We start from the raw sequence: 16,533 nt of genomic DNA, 5'->3' as shown, positions 1-16,533 counted from the left end.
TTCAGTCTCTAAATAGTATCTTCCACGAAGCACGAGTTTGAATTTTTATAAAGCCCCATTTGTTTGTTTATGGGTTTGTATTGTTAGTGTCATATTTAAGAGATCCTTGCCTAGCCAAAGCTCATAAAGATTTTCTCCTGTTTGCTTCCTTCTAAGAATTTTACCATTTTAGGCTTTACCTTAGATTTGTGATCAATTTGGGAAGAACATACAAGGGGCCTTCAAAAAGTTCCTGGAAAAATGAAAAGATAATAGAATTTTCTGTGAACTTTTTGAAGCCCCCTCATGTATGGCATGAAGTATGGGTCATGGGTTTTTTGTTTTGTTTTGTTTTTAAGCATGAAGATGTCCAACTTGGCCTGTGGATGAACTGCCACTGTTGTTGAATAGACTATCCTTTCTCCACTTAATTACTTTGCACCTTTGTAAAAACTTTGCTATATATACATGCTTTAGGCTATATATGGTATGGTTATTGGGTATGTGTTGAGCTGCCAACTATTTGGTCAGCAGTTCAAACCTACCAATAGCTCTCCAAGAGAAAAATGAGATTATCTGGTCCTATAAAGATTTATAGCTACAGAAACCCTATATAGGGACACTATGAGTAAGAGTCAACTCAATGGCAGTGACTTTTGAATCTAATATATGTGTCGGTATGTTTCTGAACTCTGTTCTATTCCACTGTTCTACTTGTGTGTATTTATACCAGAATCACCCTCTTCTGATTATTATAGCTTTAGAATATGTCTTGAAATCAAGCATTGTTTGTCTTTCAACATTGTTCCTCTTTTTCAAAGTTGTTTTCGATAGTCTAGATACTTTGCATTTCCATATAAATTTTCCCCCCAAAAAAAATCCTTCTGTGGTTCTGCTTGACATTATGTTGGTTCTGTTTATCAGTTTGGAGAAAATTAATTTCTTAGCAATGTTGGGTTTTCTAACCCATGAACACAGTATATTCCTACGGTTATCTAGGTCATCTAAATTTATCTCTGCAATATTTTATAGTTTTCATTGTAGAATTTTTCACATTTTTTTAGGATTTATCCCTAAATAGTTCATATTTTGGATGCTATTATAAATGGCACTGATTTTTCATTGCACTATCTGACTTTGGTTTTTGTGTATTGAACTTCCACTCTATGACTTGCCAAGCTCATTGATTAGTTATCATAGAGAAAGAGGAGATGGATTGTTGCAGTGACTGCATCAATGGGCTCAGGCATTGGAACAATTGTGAGGATGACGCAGGACCGACCTGGCAGTGTTTTGTTCTATTTTGAATAGGGTCAGTATGGGTCAGAGCCAACTCAATGGCACCTACCAAGAACAACAGCATAGATTCTTTTATAGATTCTGCTGGGCTTTCTACATAGGTGAGCATTGATGCAGCATTCCTTTCTCGAGTCTCTCCTATGCTATTAGTGGTACCATCATGGCACCCTCGTCCCCTAGCACATTGTGAGTCTACGTCAACGAAATGGACAACTAGTCTAATGAAAACGGATTCACTGAGAAGTGGAATTTTGAACCTCTGGGTTTGGGGCTTGGCAGGTCCTTGACCAGTAGATCCAACGGATCCTTTTCAGGATGGTGTAAGCAAGATTGAATCCTCACTGATACTGCCTTTCACACCTCAAGGAACAGAGTGTTTGCCCCATCCCTACCCTCTTTCTGTCACCGTAGGCTTTGAGGCCAGATCTCAATGAAGAATTCCTCCCAATGTCTCTCTTCTTTGTTTCTTTGTGAGCTAGTAGCCCTGTGTAACTGGGGGATGAATATAGGCCTCAGAGGAAAGGTGGGAGAGTCTCTTATAATAAAAGGCCAAAAAATACACCAAAAGGGTACCATATCTCACTTTCGCAGCGATCTGGACTTCTTGTCCAGTTGCTCCTTAATGTGTCTGTCAGGGAGAAGAAGATTGTCCAATGTCTGCGGAATGAAACCAAGAGCGTTTCTGAGACGCCAGGCTCCTCTGCTGTATCGTCCCCAAGGGCAGTATCTTCCTCTCTCCCTCCATGTAGGGCGTCTTACTGAGACCCCAATTCTTTTCTGCGATGTAAGAGAGTTGATGAGGGGAGTGAGGAGGAAGCATCTTCTTTAACTGAATGGTTTGGACTCCCCTCTCTCACAGAGTCGGAATGATGTTATCCGAGAACGCTTTGGAATGGACCCTAAGCCGGAGATGCTCTTGGACCTTGCTGCCCTTCACATCTATATCACGGTCTCAGCCACTCGACCTAGTCAGAAGATCTCCCTCAAGAATGTGGAGTGAGTTGTACGGAGAGTCCCTTTGGGAGGGAGGCAAGTAGCTGTGTAGGAAAAAGGTACCTTTTCAGGAAAGTAGGCCATGGGATGGGGAAGTGAGCGTGACTTGGAAATTCTCAAACCTAGAACATATGCCCTTGAACTTCCCTGGGGCCAATGTTCTGTCCTTGCCCCTTCCCCTCTTTCTCTCCTAGTTTCTTTTTTTTTTTCTCTCCTAGTTTCTATTCATCCATCTCCTCTGTCTCTAAGATTTCATCATTTCTGCCTTACCATCTTCTTTTTTCTGCCCCATTTTGTGTCTCTAGCTGATTTCTTATTCTTTGCTTCTGTTTTTAGGAAGGAGTGGGGCCTGGAACCCTTTCTTCCCCCCACCCTCCTGCAAGGCATCAAAGAGAAAAACCTCCGGAAATCACTCTCGCAGCAACTGAAGGCTCACCAAACACAGCCTTCCAGTGACACCAAGGTACCAAGAGTAGGTCATTTGGTGCTCTGCTCAGGCACCACTGGCTATTGGGTAGGTGGGGTGATACCTGGGTGGTCTTCCAGCAGGGACTGGTGATCTGGAGGAGCCTTACCACTCTCTTTGACTAAGGTAGACACCCAGCTTAGGCTAAAAGTAGTTTTCTCCAAGCCCACGCTTCTCCTGGAAACAACTCCATGGGAATTCATGAGTGAACCAAAGGGTCTAGACCACGTGTCCTCAAACTACGGCCCACGGGCCACATGCGGTCTGCTGAGGACATTTATTCGGCCCACCAGGTGTTTTGACCCATTTGTTTTTTACTTCAAAATAAGATATGTGCAGTGTTCATAGTTTTTTTAAAAAAAACTATAGTCTGGTCCTCCAACTGGTCTGAGGGACAGTGAACTGGCCCCCTGTTTAAAAAGTTTGAAGAACCCTGGTCTAGACACAGGAGGAGATCATGGTCAAGTGTTGGCACAAATGTAGTCAATGCTGATGGAGCACCTACTGTGTGGAAAGGAGTACATTCTCAGGAAGAACATTTCCCAGAGAACTGACTGGCCTGCCCTTCACCAGCTTTCTGTTTTCTTGGATCTAGAATTCTGGGCGAGAAAAGTCCTGGCCAGGGTGGGACAGGGCCTGCCATGGAGAGTAGGTTCCTGGGAAGTTTGCTGAGGGTTCAGGGCACTGCTGTGCTCTCATCCACTTTCTAGGGTACAAATCCCTGTTCTGCTGAGGGTCCCCCACCCCCTGCTTTCCCAGCCCTGCAGGCCCTCCTTAGTCTTATACAGCTCTACCAGCTGGTGCTTCCTGCCCAAGAGGCAAGAGGATGGTGAGGGATACTAGAAACAGCACACAGATAGAGACAGGACACAGTCCCTGCCCACCCCCCCAGATATTCTAACCATCCCCCCCTTCCTTCCATTAGCTTCTCTTTTAATGCAAAGTTCCCCAGAAACTGAAGCCATTTCTACCTTGCTATGCATATGTAACCCTATTGTTTTCTAGCCCACACCCATTTCTCCAGCAAACCCCCTCCTCCCCACCCCAGGCACTCCCAGGGAGATAAAAGGAATTGTGGTATCTGCCCTCAGGCTAGCCACAGTCCTTTGGGAGAACACAATAGGCAAGTCACAACACCTTGTGACAGGGGTGGGGGCCCTGGAAGCATAGAGAAAGGGCTCCACGCCCAGCCTGAGGGAAGTTGGAAAGGCCAGGAATTGGTGGATTCTATCCCATAGCTGGGTCTTGAAGGACAAATAGGTGAGCTGAGTGGTGATGGTAGAATGAAGATGTTGCCCTGCCCAGCACAGACAGGAGAGAAGGGGGGCATGCGGAAAGGCATGCCAATCATTCCACATAGGGGAGTACAAGGGCTGGACTGGGCATCTGGGGGACACCAGTGACACAAGAGAGGGCCCTTGGGTGCTAAGAAAGGAATTTGCACTTCATTCCAAGGAAAGGGCCAATCAGCAGGTTTAGGCAGGAAGTTGATGCCATGACATTTATATGTTTATATCCATATGTTCCCTTCCTCTCCCAACAATGTTGAGGGAAAGGAGCAACAAGACCCGGCTGATACCCGGCCACACACATTTGGGGGTGCTTTCTGTGGACTTAGAGAAGAGAAAGAGAGGGGAAGTGGGATGCGAGAGATTTAGAGTGGTCCAAATTGGAACCTTCCCACCATTGTACTGAGGGACTCCTTAACATGCTCACACTGTGGCTTGCTCGTTCTCTCGCCGGCCCTAAGAGGTCAAGGTGTTTCCTGAGAACATGGCTTTGCTTCTCATATTTCTGGGTGGGTTGTTTCCACAGGGCTCTGCAGTCCAGGCAAAGCTCCAGTATCTTCGAATCCTGAATGAGCTTCCAACCTTCACGGGCGTTTTGTTCAACACTGTGGGTCTGGTCAGTGACGGCCGTGTGGGGGCGGGGAGGCTTCCTTGGCGCTGTGGTTTAGAAGGTGGAGGCAAAAGGCACTTGCCTAGGTCCTGGGGTGGTCTTCTCTGTCTGCCAATAAGGCTAAGGGCCTTCCCACTGCTTCCTTCTCCTTCTGTCTCTCCCCACTGTGCGCTTCTGGCAGAATGATAAAATCAGGTCCCTCTGTGACCCATCATGGACGCTCCCTACCTCCAGTGATGAGTTGGCCAAGGGGTTTTGGGGGTTGAGTTTTTGTTTTTAATCATTGTAATTTTATTTATTTACTTACTTTTCAATAATTTTATTGGGAGCTCGTCCAACTCTCATCACAATTCATGCATCCATCCATTGTGTCAAGCACATTTGTACATTTGTTGCCATCATCATTCTCAAAACATTTGGTGTTGTTGTTGTTGTTTTGTAAAGGGGCCAGATAGTAAATATCTTAGGCTTTACAGTTCCCTGTGGCAGCTACTTAACTCTGCTGTTGCACCGCAAAAGCAGCCAGAGACAATGCATAAACAAATGAGCCTGGCCAAGTGCCAATAAGTCTTTATTTAGGGACACCGCAATTTGAATTTCATATACTTTTCATGTGTCACAAGATATGGTTCTTTTGCTGTTTTCTTTTCCCCCAGCCCTTCAGAAACATAGGAACCATTCAGAGCTAGCAAGCAGTGCAAACACAGGTGGTAGACCGGATTTGGCCCACAGCCCAACTTGATGATCTCATTGCCCTTACCCATACTCCTTGGCTCTCTCACTCCAGCCTCTTGGGCCCTCATACTTCCTCCTGCCTGCCCAGCACCTCTAAGGTAGCAACACTCCTCTGGGGCCCATCGCAGCATTTTCCGGCCACCACCCTAAGACTGTGCCCCAGGCTTCTCTATCCTAGTGAGCCCTGGTGAGGAGAAATTCAAATAATCTTGCTGACTGCCTCCAGATGCCTGTCATGCTCTTGGAAGCACACTGTCATGCTAGTGGGACTCGCTGGTAGAAAGCTGCTTATCCATGTGTTCATAAAAAGACAGGAATGGTTCTTTGGGGTGATGCCAATGCCAGGGAATGGGATGGCAGAGGGCTCCAGCCTGATGGCTCCAAGGAATCTGTCAGAACCCATAAAAGGGATCCACTTCATCCTGGCTTAGTGGGATCCACTTGCATATTGGGATTTAAAGGACACTGAAAGCCCACTTCCCTTTCCTCTGTCCCCACAAGCCCCAAATCCCATGCTGTCAAATGAATTTCCACTCCTTGCTCCCCCCATCCCACCAACCAAACCCACTGCCATTGAGCCCATTCTGACTCGTGGCTACCCTATATAGGGGTTTTGAGATGGTAAATCTTGGTGGGGGCAGACAGTTTCATTTTTCTCCTACACAGCAACTGGTGGGTGTGAACCACTGACCTTGCAGTTAGCAGCCCAACACTCACCCAACCCCCATCAAACCATCAAGTAGATTCGAACTCATAGAGATCCTATAGGACACAGAACTGCCCCTTGTGAATTTCCAAGCCTATAACGTTTTATGGGATTAGGAAGCCTCATCTTTCACCCCAGGAGTGGCTGGTGGTTTTGAACTGCTGAACTTGTGGTTTTCAACCCAATAGGTTGTCCTCTTTGCCACCAGGGCTCCCTCCTGATCCCCATAAACACATCCTTAAATGTCTCTTTTGATCATACTTTTGGCTATTCCTTTACCTTAAGACTGCTGTCATGTCTATTAGAAGGCAAACTATCTTCTTAAAGGAGAAACCCATTAAACTCCCAGTCAGTCCTTAATACCTTAGGCAGAATTTCTTTGTCGGTGTAGCTTTGGGTAAGGTATTAAGGAAATCAGGCACAGGCTGAGAAATGCAGGTTTTAATGGCTATTCAGTGGAGGCAAGGTAAAGACCAAGCATAGGATGCTACCTGGCCAGGTAGGTAGAATACTGGGCTTTGGAGGATGGGAAACAATAAATAAGTCCAGGGGGCGGGGGTGGTGGTAGGGAGAGGGTTCTCAAAAGAGATTTTTAAAGGCACCAAAGGAAATATCTCCAAACTCATAGTTTTACTAGAACCAGCCCTCCTATTGCCTCCTTTAACCAACCCGCTACTGCTGCTAAAATGCCCGTTAAGACTGGCGGCCTAGGGCCCTCTCTTGGGAACAGGGGTGTCCCATTCCATTTTCCCCTCAAGGTTGTCCTCCTGCCCTGGCACTCAGCCTCAAATTCATGCAGGCCTCCCAGTAAACCTGGTCCAATGCATGCTTTGTATCCCCTTCTCATGCCTCCCTTTCCTACCTCCTCGGCCCTTCTTTCGGTGACTACTGAATGCCACACGTGAACACCAGGATGAGAAGCAGTCAGCCACTACTCTTCTGGTGGGACCTCGACACGGCATTAGCCATGTTATTGACCTCAAAACCAACCTCACCACTGTGCTGTCCGAGTTCAGCAAGATCAGTAAGATCCAGCTGTTCCGGGAGAACCAGGGCGTGGCCCGTGTGGAGACCAGCATCATGGATGCCAAGGTAAGCCATGCTTTGGGGCTCTCTCCATTAGTTCAGGGCCAGACCTTGGGACCAAAGGAAGAATTCAACTGGGAGCTCCAACAAAGGTAGAAAGAAAAGCTGAACTCATTCGATGAGGTCCAGTGATTCTGTAGTTGTTTAGACCCTATGGGTTTTTCTTTCTTTCCCAACTCAACCTTCCGGGACATGGTATCTTGGTTACATATTAAAGTCAGTCGATGTTAGATAAAGCTATTGGGAGTACCAGATCATCCCAGAGAGGAAGTGAACAGCGCAGCAGGTTAAGGGAATTAAAGAACTCAGAGCTACCCCAGTTTAGTCTCTCCCAGTCTTTCTCATATCATAAAAAAAATAATCAAAACCCAACCCTCCAAACTCACTGCCATCAAGTCGATGACCAGTCACAGTGACCCTGTAGGACAGAGTAGAACTGCTCTTGTAGGTTGCTGAGACTATAACTCTTGACAGGATTGGAAAGTCTCATCTATCTCCTGTGGAACTACTGGTGATTTCGAACTGCTGGCCTTGTGGATAGCAGTACACTTGTGGATAACAATACACTGTAACCACTATACCACCAGGGCTCCTTCTTGTATCACAGCTGTGAAAAAAATATCTATGTGTAGACTGTTGAGATCAATGGACCAGCCCCAGAGACTTTGGGCAAGTGCTTTGTATTGTGGATTGAATTGTGCCCTTTCTCCCCCCCCCAAAAAAAAACCCCAAAATATGTTGTAAAACCTAACCTCTATGTCTGTGGTTATAATCCCATTTGGAGGCAAGCTCTCTGTTAAGGCGATGAGGTGAATTCGTGTGGGGTGCATCTTGAGCCAGTCTTTTGAGATAAAAAAGAAACTCAACTAATGAAGCAGAGCTGGGAGAAGTGATAGGCTAAGTCCCATGGAGCGCTCCCAGGAGCAGAAGCTAAGAAGAGACAAGGATTTCCCTGCAGAGTTGACAGAAAGAGAAAGCCTTCCCTAGAGCTAGCATCCTGAATTCTGGCTTCTAGCATCCTGAACTATGAGAAATGCAATTTCCCTGAGGTAGAGCCACCCATTTGTGGTATTTTTGTTACAGCAGCAGTAGATAACCAAGAGAGAATTTGGTACCGAGAAGTGGGAATACTGCTCCAATAAATACCTACCATGTGGAAGTGGTTTGGGAATTGGGTAGTGAGTGGAGATTAGAAGAGTATTAAGATGTCTAACAGTAAAATCCACAATCAGTGCTTCCGGAAGCAGCCATCAAGGGATCAAACAAAGCACTAAACATTGGGAAAATCTGCTGCACAAGCCACAGTGTTGAAAAACAAGAAAGTTCCTTTGAGGACTCAGGTATGCCTGGCTCAACTCATGGTATTTTCATTCACCTCCTATGTATGTGAAAGTCGGACATTGAATAAGGAAGACCGAAGAAATATTGATGCATTTGAATTATGGTGCGGGAGAAGAAGATGGAAAGTACCGTGGACTGCCAAAAGGACAAACAGATCTGTATTGGAAGAATTATGGACAGAGTGCTCTTTAGAGGCAAGGATGGCCAGGCTTCACCTTACAGACTTTGAACATATTGTCAGGAGAGATTAGGCCCTGGTAAAGTGGGGAGGCAGCGAAAAAGAGGTAGGTCCGCAACAAGGTGGCTGCATTGGTAGACTCAAACATAAGAACAATTGGGAGGGAAGGGGAAGAGGGGAGCTGATATCAAGGAGCTCAATAAGAAAAAATGTTTTGAAACTGAGTGTGGTAGCAATTGTACAGTACTGCTTGGTGTGATTGAACTATGGAATGTTATGATATCTCTAATAGCTCCCAATAAAGTAATTAAAAAATAAGTATCAAAAAGTTTTAATTATATATAAAACACTTGATATTGACAAAGATATGTTACAATAAACCTCTATTGATTAAAAACACACATAAGAACAATTGTGAGGATGGCACAGGCCTGGGCAGTTTATCGTTCTGTTGTACATAGATAGGATCACTATGAGTTGGAATAGACTCAACTCAAGAGCACCTAAAATCCTAGATTGCCTTAAATAGGATTATGGACACAAAATTCAATTCTAGTGAGGACTCAGAAGGAAGTGAGGAGAGAGATAGAAAATGTCTCTATTTCCTTAGACAACAAGTCTTGCCCCCCGTAACAGAACATTGCTGGAAATGTTAGCATTAAATGTGTTTTAAAAGAAAATAATGAACATGTGATTGGACAGTAGAGGAAGGTCGATGCAAAGAACTTGTCTGAATTGCATCCCAATGCTTTGTGGAAGAACTTGAATAACTGGCTGATGAGATTTCTAATCAAGATCTTAAAGGAGCCACATGGTTTCTCCTTGGCACACACTCCAAAGCAGGAGAGGAAAGAAAGACTAAAAATGAACTGTGCAAAATGAAAACAGCACTTCAAGATGTGGAAGATTATGTCGTCCAAGTTAAGGACATGTGTACTAGAATTGTCACTGAGGAAATGGCTCCACAATCTTTTGTTGAAGATATTAAGCCTGTGACGGATGGAGCTAACCAATTACCTCAGCAGAGACTGAGCGGGCCCTAGACAGAGAACACTCTCTGCTGCTTAGATTTCTCAGACAGGACACGGGCTGGAAGAGTTATACTCATATCAGTTGCCTTCGAATAAAAGAAAAGGGGCCGTCACTGAATCCACTCATAGCTGAGTGGAACTGTTGGAAAGAACACAGGAAGCAGGCTTCAAAGGATGGGACCATGCTGGGGTCACATCCTCCTCGGTTTCGAGTAAGTGGATCTTCACCATCTTAGTTAAAGTGTGCCAGGTGATTGGGGCTGCTGCCCAAAGCTGAAGGGACAGGGCTGCCATGACCAAGGAGACAGGGGAACAGGCTCTGCCAAGGCTAAGCCGTAGGGTCACCATTCAGATGGAGCAGGAGAATGGTGTCACCATACCTGTGAGCCTAGAAGGCTGAGCTGAATTCCGGAGGGGAGAGACCTCTACCCAGAATTTAGAAAGTGTGGCAATCCCGATGGCCTAGATCAGCCGTTCTCAACCTGTGGGTCGCAACCCCTTTGGGGGTCGAATGATCCTTTCACAGGGGTTGTCCGATTTATAACAGTAACAAAATGACAGTGATGAAGTAGCCATGAAAATAATTTTATGGTTGGGGGGTCACCACAACCTGAGAAACTGTGTGAAAGGGTCGCACATTCAGAAGGTTGAGAACTGCTGGCCTAGATGGTTTCAGAGAACACTGTTCTTTTCAGACCTTGAAAACTGATGTCAATGGATCAGCTGGGTTAGGGACTTGCCCTCTCTTTTTACCCGCCATTTCCTCTCATTTGTAATGGAAATACCTTGTTCCTGTTCCACCATTGTATATTGAAAACAGATAAATTGTCACCTAGATTTCACAGGTGTACAGATGAAGATTAATTTTATTCCAAGATGAAATACACCTAAAGTCTTGCCCATATTTGATTTAGATGATTCAGAAGATGATATTTGGGACTTGGAGTTGATTTCAGGTTTGTGGGATGGTGTGATGGGGTGAATGTACTTTGCATATGACAAGGACAGGAATCTGAGGTGTGGGGCCAAGGATGGAATATGTTGGATTGAATCGTGATTCCCCCCCACCGCCAATAAAAGTATGTATTCTAAATCCTAACCTCTATGCATATGGTTATCCTCCCATTTGGGAAGGCGTTGTCTGTAAGGTTAATGAGACTGGATTCATGTAGGGAAGATCTTGAGCCCATCTCTTTTGAGATATAAAGGACATTAAACAAGCGTGAAGAGGCTGAGCCAAGAGAAAGACCAAGCCCTAGGAAGAGCAGCCAGGAGCAGAAGCTCAAGAGCCAAGGACCTTCCTCCAGAGCCAACCCCCTGACTTTGAACTCCTGCACTGTGAGAAAACCAACTTTTGTTTGTTAAAGTCGCCTGTCGGTGGTGTTCCTGTTAGAGAAGCACCAACTAACGAAGACACTGTCCATTAGGAAGGAGGGTGTGTCCAAGACTGTGGCTAAATCAAGGGTCTGGTCCTCATTTTACCTCCCAGAGACTTTCCCCCATGTATCAGCTCCTTCAGGCTGGCTGGCCATTGTTGCCCTGCCCTCTGGTGTGGGAGGGGAGCACACCCGCTTGCCAAGTGGTCACACCTGTTAAAGGGGGCACAATTTTTCTGTCTTAAAGAATTTCCCACGGGGAGGTGTTCACAGATTATGAGGCAGAGGGTTTGCGGTTCCTCTAACAGTAAATAATTTACTTTATGGGTGTGCTTCTGAAATTCAGCTCTCATATCTTAATGTTTCCATCTGTGACTCACAGGATCCCCCACTAGGACGTTGCTTGGATCTGGTTCTGAAGTCACTTATTGTTGCCCTCCTCCATTGTTGAGTAAAAAGGCCAAATGGACAGGGAGGGAAAGGGGAGGAAAGAGAAAGCACGGAGGGGAGATATGACCTCCTGAGCAATCCAAGGAGTTCAACACAAAGGAATGGTTTTCTAGTTCAGACTTCTGTGTTCCATGAATGACTCTCAACATTGGTTGGACAATCGATTTTCCTTGAGCGCTGTTAAAAAGTACAGGTGCCTGGGTCTTATGCTCAGAGATTCTGATTGAATTGGTCGAGGTGCAGCATGGACATTAGGATTTAATTTCCCCACGTGATACCATAGGTGCAGTCAGCTTTGAAAACCACTGTTGTCTGGACCCCAGAGCTTTGGAAGGAAACAGGCAGAGGAAACAGGGGTCAGTTGGTACAGTGGTGGGAAATGATTTGGTATGGCTCTTCTCGCCCTAGTCTTTGTAACTCCCACCAGATGACTAGATGGGAGCATGCAAATTGTTGTGTGAAACTCTAATGGGGCAAGGGACATGGAGGATTGGTCAGGTCTGTCATTCCACTGGGTATAAAGTGAGCCATCTCAGATGCAGGAAGGGAGAGGATCCCATAACAATCCAGAAAGAAGAGCCACTAATTGAGCATGTATGAGATCCCTGCTAGATGTGTGGCAGCAGAGGCACCAGAGGCCACTCCACTAAGACCAGGCAACAGAGCTTCCTGGCCCACAGAACAAGTTAAGCCGAGTCTTAGGGCAGGAGGTTGGCTTTTGGAGTGGGGTGCCCTTTGGACATTTATCCACACTAAAGAAACTGTGTGACATATGCTGAGCAGAAGCTAAGGGATCATGTGGCGAAGAGGCCAATGACTAGAGACAGACATGCCTGCTGGGATGACTGAGAAGAGGTACGGTGGACAAAAGGACTGTATCCTTAATGTATTCTGATCCTGACTTTCGGGAGCCTGTGAGCCTCCTTAATAAACCCCCATAGTCATGAGTATTGTCTGTGAGTTCTGTGTGGCCATTGTAGCAAATTGTCAAACCCAGCAGAAAAGTAGACAGTGCTGTGGGAGGGATGATTGGTGTCAAAAGAGAGGACAGAAAGATGGAGAGTAGAGGCATGCCTGACCTCTGTCTCCTAGCCCTCAGCCCTTGGCTGGTGTTGGCTAGATTTTCCACCCCCTGTGTAGCTAGAGGACAGCTCCCATGCCATTTCCTTGGGGGAGTTTGACTACATGAGGGGCGCTTATAGTGAATACATCTGTTGTCTACATTCGTGCTCAAACACAGAAAAGATCGAAGCCTGGACATATTTTTCCCATAAGAAATACTGGAAAACCAAATCATTGGTTTTGAGGCCCCCGCATTACACTTACAAGTTCCCTATGGGGGCTTTTAGCCTGCTAACATATCACTGTCTTGGGTACACTGTCAGCATTAAATTCTGTGTTTCTGATTTATTCACAGTCACTTTTCAAACTCTTCAATGGTCTGGGTTCTTTGTTTCGAGGGTAACCATGTCACACTTTTCATTACTTTAATCACCTCCCCTCCGCCGCCCCCCAAATGTTGATAATGTTGACTTAGCTATGTTGTATTCAGCTGCCAAACCAGACAAGTGGGGACCTGATTCAAATTTCGTAGTGACTTCTTTAACTCTCTCGTGCTTCTCACAGGCTTCCTCTCAGCCTGACTGCGGGTCTCACTCACTTTCTGTGGTGCCATGGTTGCGAACCACTACCTTAAGGTGATTAACACACACACACACACACACACACCACAACGACGACTGTTTTAACGCACTAACACAAGCACTGTATGTTGTCTGAGCAAGAGCAGCGCTTCGGCTGCACTGTCACTCCTTTGCAGTGAGATGCGCACAACGTGCTCTTGACCATACAGGTTTTTTTCAAGTCCTGTGGCCTACGGCGGATGTCCCAAGTATGCGGAAGAGCATTGCTATGCGCAACATGCAATGGGCGGCGTGGGTAGAGAAGTGAGTAACTAAACTGGGATAACCACGAGAAGCGTTGGGCAGGGAGCGGAGGGGGAACAAGGATGCACCTTGCTGACCAGGAAGCCTTGCGTGGGCAGGTAAATGCGATTGTTAAGGCTCCTGCCTTAAACAATCGATGAAACTCCGATGAAAGCCAGAGGACAACCATCTACTTCACAGTAAGATTTTTTCCGCTTTAGAAAAAAGAAATACTACATCTGGTAGAAAGTTGTCCCTGCCAGACCACTCCCCCCACCTCACCCCCCCACAACCTGTGAATATGCTATGTAATAGGAAAGTACGGTTAACACTGGAATTGTTTGCCAATCAGATGCCCCCCAAATTGGAGGCTTATCCTGGATTATCCCCACCGGCCCAGTGTAATCACACAGATCCTTAGAGGTGGAGGAAGAGGATGACAGGATATGATAGGGACTCAGCCTGAAGGTCGAAATAGGGGACCAGGAACCAAGAACTGCAAGCAGCCTCTGAAACCCCACTGCTGTTAAGTTGATTCGATTCATATCAGCTGTATAGGCGCAGAACTTCCTGTTTGTGTTTCTGAAACATTTCCATCTTTGTGGGAGCAGACAACCTCAACTTTCTTCCCTTGGAACAATGGTTGGTCTGAACCGCTGATCTTGTGCTTAGCAGCTCAATGTGTAACCCGCTACACCACCAGGGATCCTTGAAGCTGGAAAAGGCAAGGAAATGGATCCTTCCCTAGGGCCTCCAGAAGGAAGCCAATCTTGATGGCAGCCAGGTGAGACTGGTGTCAGATTTCTGATCTCCAGATTGTTACAAGAATGCGTGTAGTATTTCAGCCACTAACTTTATGTTACAGCAGTGATAGCAAACTAATACACTACCAGAGTCCCTTAGATATCAAGGTCTTTTATACCGCATTCATGATAGAATTTGATTGGCAAGCATTCTGCTCCCACCCCACTTTTGTTCCATAAAACCCAATGCATCTCTGCTTGGCAGTGACTGCTATTTGCACCATAGTTACAAGTCAGTGCTTTATGAAGTGGACCGGCCAGTATCTATCCCTTTACCAGAAAAACCGGTAAAGATACAAGCAGTGATTACGTTGTTTTGAAAAAAAAAAAAGGAATATTGAGGCGCAGGGGGAGGCTGCTTGCCCTCAAGAGGTTTAGAATTTTGTAGGAGAAAACAAACAAACGGACTCAGTGACTTTATAGGCCAGGGTAGAACTTCCCTCTGTGAGTTTCTGAGACTGTAACACTTTACAAAAGTAGAACACCTCCTCTTTCTCCCTCCAGTTCTGAGCAGCTGCTGGCTTCGAACTGCTGATCATGTGGTTAGCAGCCCAAGATGTGACCTACTATTGCCACCAGGGCTCCCTCCGCATAGGGGAGAAAATGAAGGCCACAATAAGAGGGGGCTTCAAAAAGTCCTTGGGAAAATTCCCTGAGTTTTATTCCCATTTTCCCAGGTATGTTCTAAAGCCCTCGCCTGTGTAGCACTCTAGAGAAGGTGGTCGGAGGAGAGCGATCAAGAGACTGTTAGAAGACTTAAGAGGATGGTAAAATTCACACTTGTTGGGCATTAAGGCAGCCTTCCTGAAGGCACTTTTATGCCAGCAGCATCTCTGGTTACCGAGAGGTGCCTCTCTCCATATGTATGCAAAATGGGCAGGTTTGGAGGATGGATGGGGGTAGGGGTGGGGGTGGTGGTGGTGGTGTGTGTGTGTGTGTGTGTGTGTGTGTGTGTGTGTGTGTGTGTGTAGCTCCTTACTAGAGAATGGCTTCCTAGGGCAAGGTAGGTGTCTACACATGAAATCAGTAGCATCCTCATAAGAGCTAGTTGGCATATCTCTTCCAACTTTGTATTCAAAGATGTGTGGATAATTAGAAAGCAGCCACAGTGGGAGAATTTACACCAGGTAAATAGGCCAATGCTACGAATCAGACCTTCAGATAACTGCTTGTTAAACATTTACCAGCATATCGTTATACAGGGCACCTTGAAGAAAGACTGACATTCCTTAACAGGGGGTGTGGAAAAGACAAAGCAACCCGGACCGTTTCACCCTAGATCATGCGCCTCGGCTCTGGAAGTCTTCTAGAAGGGCCTGATTGAAATGAAGAGTCTTCACTTCAGAACAGTCATGGGTGGGGGGGACGCTGGTGTTATGGTGTAGTGGGTTATGAGTCGGGCTGCTAACTACAAGGTCAGCAGTTTGAAACCACCAGTCACTCCATGGGAGAAAAATGAAGTTTTCCACTCTGGGAAAGAATTACAGTCTCAGAAACCCATTTGCGGTGGTGGGCGGGGTGGGGGGGGGCGGGGGGGCAGTTTTACTCTGTCCTTTAGAAGTGCTGTTTGTCAGAATTGACTCCACCCTAATCCTAGATCATTGAAATCACTTGGTCTGGGGATGGGGCCCAAGGGCATACAGTTTTTTGAAAAAGCTTCTCAGGTGACTCTAATGTGCATCTAGGCTGTGAACCACTACCTTAAAGTGATATTCTGCCTTGCCTCCAAATTGGTTGGTTGTGCCCAGTTAGCCTTTTCTGGTCTCCTAGACTCAAGAACTATCATCCTGTGCCCTTTCCTCTTTCAGACCCGTGGATTCCCAAGGGGCCTAGATGCTAGAGTGAGAGCTAAGGTTACCTCAAGGGCCAATCCTCTCCCTAATTGACAGCCCCAAACTCGGTGCCTTCAAGCTCCCAGAGCCCCCTGGGAAGAAGATAGGGCTGGAACATGTTAAATTAATCCCAACTCTGCCTTCTGATAGTGAGCACATGGATCAAACGCCACTGTCCTTCTCTTGGTTTCCACTTGAAAATGGCATGTTTAGTGACAGTTCTCACTCTGCTTATTTGGTCTTAGTGAAGTGAACATGAAGTAGTGTTCAAATATCTTTCTCCAAGAAACAGCAGTCTGGGACTGAGACATCACGACACCATTACCACACCCCATTACCACAGAAGCACATAAGGGGGAGCAGAAACCATCACCGGAATGTCCCAAGGGATCTCTTAAGGACCAATGTGTCTGCTATTCTTGTGTTTGAGCTTT

General features: G+C 46.1%; 1 protein-coding gene across 1 annotated transcript in view; it reads left to right on the top strand.

Annotated features, from left to right (window-relative positions):
* FRMPD3 (FERM and PDZ domain containing 3) overlaps positions 1 to 16,533 on the top strand; it is a 103,658-nt gene that overhangs the window by 66,049 nt on the left and 21,076 nt on the right. Inside the window, exons 5-8 of the mRNA XM_075539228.1 lie at positions 2,138 to 2,274; positions 2,608 to 2,734; positions 4,553 to 4,642; positions 6,990 to 7,169. Of these exons, the coding sequence (XP_075395343.1) occupies positions 2,138 to 2,274; positions 2,608 to 2,734; positions 4,553 to 4,642; positions 6,990 to 7,169 (534 nt within the window). The remainder of the gene's footprint in view (positions 1 to 2,137; positions 2,275 to 2,607; positions 2,735 to 4,552; positions 4,643 to 6,989; positions 7,170 to 16,533) is intronic.

This window comes from Tenrec ecaudatus, chromosome X (assembly GCF_050624435.1).
Source record: "Tenrec ecaudatus isolate mTenEca1 chromosome X, mTenEca1.hap1, whole genome shotgun sequence".
NCBI lineage: Eukaryota > Metazoa > Chordata > Mammalia > Afrosoricida > Tenrecidae > Tenrec > Tenrec ecaudatus.
Note: the sequence above shows the minus strand (reverse complement) of the source record. Positions and strands in the feature narration are given on the sequence as shown.